Source organism: Perca fluviatilis, chromosome 1, assembly GCF_010015445.1.
Source record: "Perca fluviatilis chromosome 1, GENO_Pfluv_1.0, whole genome shotgun sequence".
NCBI classification, from domain to species: Eukaryota; Metazoa; Chordata; class Actinopteri; order Perciformes; family Percidae; genus Perca; species Perca fluviatilis.
The window spans coordinates 8,287,746-8,293,745 of record NC_053112.1 but is presented as its reverse complement, the minus strand read 5'-3'; the positions used below and the strand labels follow the sequence as shown (position 1 = coordinate 8,293,745).

The 6,000-nt window shown below is 40.5% G+C and overlaps 1 protein-coding gene across 3 annotated transcripts in view; it reads left to right on the top strand.

Moving 5' to 3' along the window:
* The first annotated feature begins 619 nt into the window (after positions 1-619).
* Positions 620-6,000, top strand: part of LOC120558849 — a 128,167-nt gene continuing 122,786 nt past the window's right edge. Inside the window, exons 1-4 of one of the 3 annotated variants that reach the window (XM_039800153.1) lie at positions 650-686; positions 1,893-2,045; positions 2,135-2,214; positions 2,352-2,711. In XM_039800153.1, coding sequence (XP_039656087.1) covers positions 2,151-2,214; positions 2,352-2,711 — 424 coding nt within the window. In that variant the 5' untranslated portion in view covers positions 650-686; positions 1,893-2,045; positions 2,135-2,150. Of the gene's footprint in view, positions 687-1,892; positions 2,046-2,134; positions 2,215-2,351; positions 2,712-6,000 lie in introns of all 3 variants that reach the window. The other 2 variants (XM_039800144.1, XM_039800161.1) reach the window with 2 other exon arrangements.

Genomic DNA, 6,000 nt, shown 5'->3' with positions numbered 1-6,000 from the left:
GGTGCTCACACAGTTCCAGGAAACACTTTTTAGGAAGACAGAAATAGACATAAAGCTAGAAATCGCGAGGAAGGCGAGAAATCTGAGCAAAGATAGTAAAAATTAATATTGCCTGTAACTTTTTAAGTAGCCTAAATACAAGTAATTAAGGCTATAAAGAGACATAAAGGCTATTATACAGTAAATGTATAAGAAAACACAATGAACAAGAACATTAATTATGATTTATACTAATTAAGGTACAATAACCCCTTATTGATCATCAGACGGGACATTCAGGTGTTGCAGCAGCACAAGGACAGAAATCAGTAGCCTACAGGTAAGTAGATAAAGAGACATAGTGCTGGAATAAATACTGAATGTTGTAATAGGACACGTATTTCAATAATATGAAACAATGGGGCGAGACTGTGACTTTAAAGGCTGAAAAGTAGTAAAACTTATTTTGTCAAGACTTTGTAAAACTGTTTGGCCACTATTCTTTAAATAAAGTTGTGTAAAAAAAAATCGACCTCGCAAAAAAGCATTTCACTCTTGGCGCGCTGGCTCGCTGCCATCAGCCGCTAAATGTAGTAAAGGGGGCGGGGCTTAGAGGGCCATGCTGCTCCTACACAGGAAGGGAGGGAGAAGAAGAAGGGAGTCTGTGCTGAAAGCTTCAAACATGTGGACTTTCTTTACACAACAAGGTATTTATTCACATGTATTTATATGCTGAATTCGACAATAAGTCTGTACTATTTTGCGGTTTAATCCCAGTTCACAAACGTGTTTGTTTATTGTTATTCGGGGTTGTTGTGTCTAGTATTTGGCTGGAATTTAACTTTTCCCTCCAAAAGATTAATGGACTGCAGTTTAATAATGAAGGATGTTAGAAAAGGGCATTAACGCAGGTTTTATATTATATAAAGGTGTGTATATGTGGAAGCACAACCCCAATAGTGGAGCTAAAATCACCAAATACTTTTAAATACTGTGTTTGTTCATGATATTTTCCTCCATGCAAAAAGCCTGTTGTGGTGTTATTATTTACCATTCAAATATATTTACTGACTGTCTTTCATAGTGAGCGGTGCATTGTTGTAAATGTGGGGGCATCAGATCCCACTTCTACTGGAGTCTTTGTTAATCATCTTTATTGGAGGGAATTAGATATCGGCTTCTTGAGCCGTGTGTCGCCAATGCGCACCTTGGTTTGAATTATGTTTTTATATTTTTTTATTTGCTCTCACGATCGCTTCCCACTATACAAGGTTGCAACTGAAATAAAGCAACGACAGTTTATGGAAAGGACAAGTGTAATTCTGGTCAGATCTTGTTCTGACTGATGAGGAAGTGATATTAATAAGAGTTGTGATTTACGCATTTACAGCGTCGGCTATTTTTTTTTTTTTTGCCAGCTTTTCTTCCTGTTTTAGGAAGCCCTGACTGTATTGCATTTTGTTACCCGTAAAACCAGTCTGTGTTCTTCATATTTATGGAGAATTATAGTTTGCTCTTCTTGTTTATAATATGCGGCTCTGGTAGATGTTTGCGATTGGTCGTGATGCGTAAACCCCGCCTCTTTTATGTGAACGCGCGCGTCGCTGGATTGGGAAACCCTGAGTTGACTGAACTAGTTGATAACCAGCGTTGTGATACAAGAGACATAGACTAGACTAGACTAGACTACTTTCGATTTCGACAAAGCTGTGAAGTGTTTGTGAATGATCATAATATTTGTTGTTGAAAGTAACGCCAGCAGCTCTTATCGTAGCCTATGTGAAGTCGTTGAAAGATAGTTGGCCTACAAACCAATCCGTATTTTTTGGCCTATAGGTTTATATATTGTATATTTAGTCCTACTTACGCCCCAACCAACCTCTAACTTCTGATCCTTCTGTCTTTTTCTGCAGCTTTTCTCTGACTAATCAGAAAGACTCTCAGAGCTCAAACCACAATCCTTCCTCCTTCTTCTGACTAATGGCGCCATCTTGTGACGGACATACATTACTGTATCTGGCTTTCAGTCCTCTGGCTAGTCATGTGTTATAAGAACCACAGAAGAAGTACTATATATATTTCCTCTCTCTGTCCTGTAATAAGTGAACTCTGAGCTCATGTGTTTGTGACTCTTCACCTCTGTCTCCTCTCACAGGGAGAAGATGATGTAGATGATGATGAAGATGATGATCAGCATCTTGCTGCTCATCATCATGCTGACCTCCTGTGTCTCTGGTTAGTTTACAGCTTCACGTCATTCTCCACTAACACTACACAAAGAATGACTAAAGAGTCCACAGAAACATGTGGAGATGGAGTTTAAAGTGGTCAGTGTGTCTGCTCCTCACGTTCCCTCTCTGTCTCCTCGACAGGAACATTTGTAGTGAATGTGACCCAGAGCTCCTATCAGGCAGAGGAGAACCAGGACATCACACTGGAGTGGACCTTCACCACCAACAATCACACTTCCTACAACCCTCTTTATATCTTGTGTGAACTGTTAACTGATCTCAGACCCTTAGGTCTGTTTTATCTCCATGGAGGAGTTGAGGTCCCAGAGTTTCAGGATGAACAGTTTGCAGGACGAGTCCAGTGGGACAAAGACGTCTTCAGAGAAGGACGACTCAGACTTCATGTGTCCAGACTCAGGACTAATGATTCGGGACTGTATGTGTGTAAAGTGTTCACGAGTTATGGGTTGAGCTCTGGTAAATGTTGGCTCAATGTCTCTGGTAAGTTGATTCAGGAGAACTGGAGTTTTTCTGTAAATATTTTTCACTCATTTGTCTGCAGCTCATTCTGTACCGGGGTCCATATTCAAATACACCAGACACAGACTTTCCCTCGCCAACATTTAGCCTAACTTTGGAGCATTATTCAGCTCCCTTTCTGACAAGCTCTTATACATTTACTCAGCTCTATCCTAGTTAGGGACATTTCAGTAACAATACCAATTTATCTGGATATAAAAGAGATTCTCAGAGAACTTCTGCTGTAAATTATACAAACATGAAGCAACCCTCAGATATTTGTTATGAAGTGATATCAATAGTTGGATTAAATTCCTTTTTTTCTGAACATGACTTACATGACAGTCATTGACAAACTACAACAGTCCCCAACAAGACCAGACCTAGCACGTGATCAGGCCGCTGTATTTACAAGCCTCACAGATGCAGTATTTTCCTTCTCAGTGTTATTACTGTAGGACAGCTGTTTGTTAGTGTGTCCTCCCTGTTGTGGGTCAGTTTATGACTTTACTGTTTTATACAGATTGGTGAATGACGATAACTGCAGACTCTCAAAATCAGATCTTTTAGATCACTTCTTAAAACCTATTTTTATAGACTATATGTGGACTATAGGCTTTCATGTGAGGTCTCTTTTTATTGCTCTTTATTTTAACTCATTTTATTCAACTTGATATATCTATCTATCTATCTATCTATCTCAAACTGTCCCAGTTGATCCATTAAATATATTGTTGAGGTGGAGCAGCACATTCTTCATTTTAGGAATAGTTGGAGAACTGAATGTAAACCATCAACTCTGGTCCTTCAGAGGTGTTAAAGCTGTGTGAATGTTATGTCTGTTTCTCCAGGAGAGCATCGTCTCACCTGTCCTCAGACCAAAGAGGCAGCAGAAGGAGATGATGTCATTATACAGTGTGGTCTGGACCCCCCGCGAACTTGTCTGACTCCACGCTGGATGTGGCGAGATTCGACCTCGGTGACGATGATGGTGATGTCTACTGCTATCGAAGAGGAAAGGACCAACAGGATGACCAGATGGATCGATACAGAGACAGAACAACTCTCAACCATGAAGACCTGATCAGAGGCATCGTGACTCTGAAGATCTCCTCAGTAACTCTGTTTGATAGTGGTCCATACAAAGTCTACGTCCCAGACCTTAGAGCCAGTTTTATCGTTAACATCACTGTTGGTAAGCATGCTGAGTTTATTGGTTTTATTTGGATACTAAAAAGGTTTCCAGCACATCTGGACCTCCAGTAGAAGAAGTGACCGAGTCACAAGATAATCGGACTGTGGGGAGATGTGTGTAAATGTGTTTTTCTTTAAATCACGAAGCAGTACACTATGATGAATGATCAGAATGAATAACAATGAACAGGGCTGGACTGGGACAAAAATTGGCCCCTGGCATTTTTGGCCCAGGCGGCCCAAACCCACGTGGGTCGTGATTGGTCAGACACATTCCCCGCCAGACAGTCCTCTTAAAATATGCATTCTATGATATGAGTTGCCTAGTTATGATTTGTATATTTATGGTATTTTCTTATTTTTATTATTGATATTTTATATTGTATTGCCATTATTGTTATTATTACTATTTTGCTTAATATTGGCTTAACAACTTTAAAAAATTTACTGTTAATTTTAACTATTGTAAGATTCATATTTTGTCGCTTTGGACGGTGTCGGCTAAATACTATAACCATAACTATAACCCTTCCCAAAACTACAATAAAGCTGAGAGTAGTATATGTCCTGGAAAAAGCCCCAATACAAAAGAAGCTAATTAAATCAAGGAACACTGATGAACTGGATTGAATCATCACTGATTTTATAGATCACAGACTTTTCAGCTACCCAACAGGCTAACCGCTAGCATTTTCAATGTAAGCTTAAACAGGTTACCTGACAGCCACTAACTTAATGTTACAGCCAAACTGCTTGTTGTCATTATGACGTGACACACACACACACACACACACACACACACACACACACACACACACACACACACACACACACACACACCCTCCCTTCCTGACAGTTAATTTGCCTACTCCTTACCACATCGTCCTCTACTCTCTCTTCCATCTTTTCCTCCCTCGCTCCCGTGGCCCTGTCATGGTCACTCTCCTCCTCCTCCTCTTCTTCCCTGTCATGATGCTGTTTCTACTTCTCTGTATAGCCAGCCACCTCTCCTCCTTCCTCTACTTCAGGTAATGCTGATGTTAAAGCAGCTACTACAGCCCCAAACATGTTAGAAATTTTGGCACATTTTGAGGAATCCGCCTGTAGATTCTTAATCTTTTTCTCCTGTAATTTCTCTGCACCTCCCTTGCACTTTGGTGGTCGTTTGTCCATTTTAACGTGAATGCTAAACTTCCAGCATAACTATTACAGCTCCTCAGGGCCGGGAGGCGTGGCCATAGTGGGATTTCGCGAATTTGCGCGGGGTGGGGAAGGGGTTCCCTGGATTTATCGGATCAGGCCAGTGCCAATAAAGAAAATGAACCAATGGGCCGCTGTGAGTTCTTTTCGGTTCGGCCTATTCATATCGGTGATTCGCCCAAAGTCGCGCCCTCGAGAATGCCCGGTATGCCCCGATGGCCAGTCAGTGAAGAGGGGGACCTCGGAGACTGGTTTGGGATAAACTACTCCAGCCAGAGAATAGGCTCTGAGAGGATAATTTAATTTAGGAGCAGAGAGATTCTAACAGTGGATGTGTATGTTGATAAACCCTGGATCACCTTTTGAAACTGTCCTTCTAAACTCAACTCTGTCTGATCTTTCTTCAGGCTCTGCAAAGAAGACATCTGTCTGGATAATAGTGTTGGCCTGTGTCTGTGGTGTTGTTATTGCTGCTGCTGTTGGTGGTGGTGTTCTTCTTTTCCTGGTGAAATGTGGAGTCATCTGTAAGTTACAAACTGCTTTACAGCATTTTATTATCAGTGGGGAAAGTAACTTGGAACATTTAATCCTTAACACCCAGAAAGAGGTATATATAGGTCTTATATTGGACCTGATCACAATGTTTGTCAACTCTCCATTGTCAACGGTTCCATAAAATGCTCTTCGCAAGTAAAATGAAGGATCAATTAAGTACTTTTATTGAATTTTGAGTGTTTTATTCAATTGATAGCATTATTCTGACTAAACTTTGACAGTCTGTGATTATCCATCAACAAACATCTCTTTGATCTTAACTTTTAAACAAAATAATTCATGATTTATGCTTTTATAACACAAGTGGGTTAGTCTCAGTGTT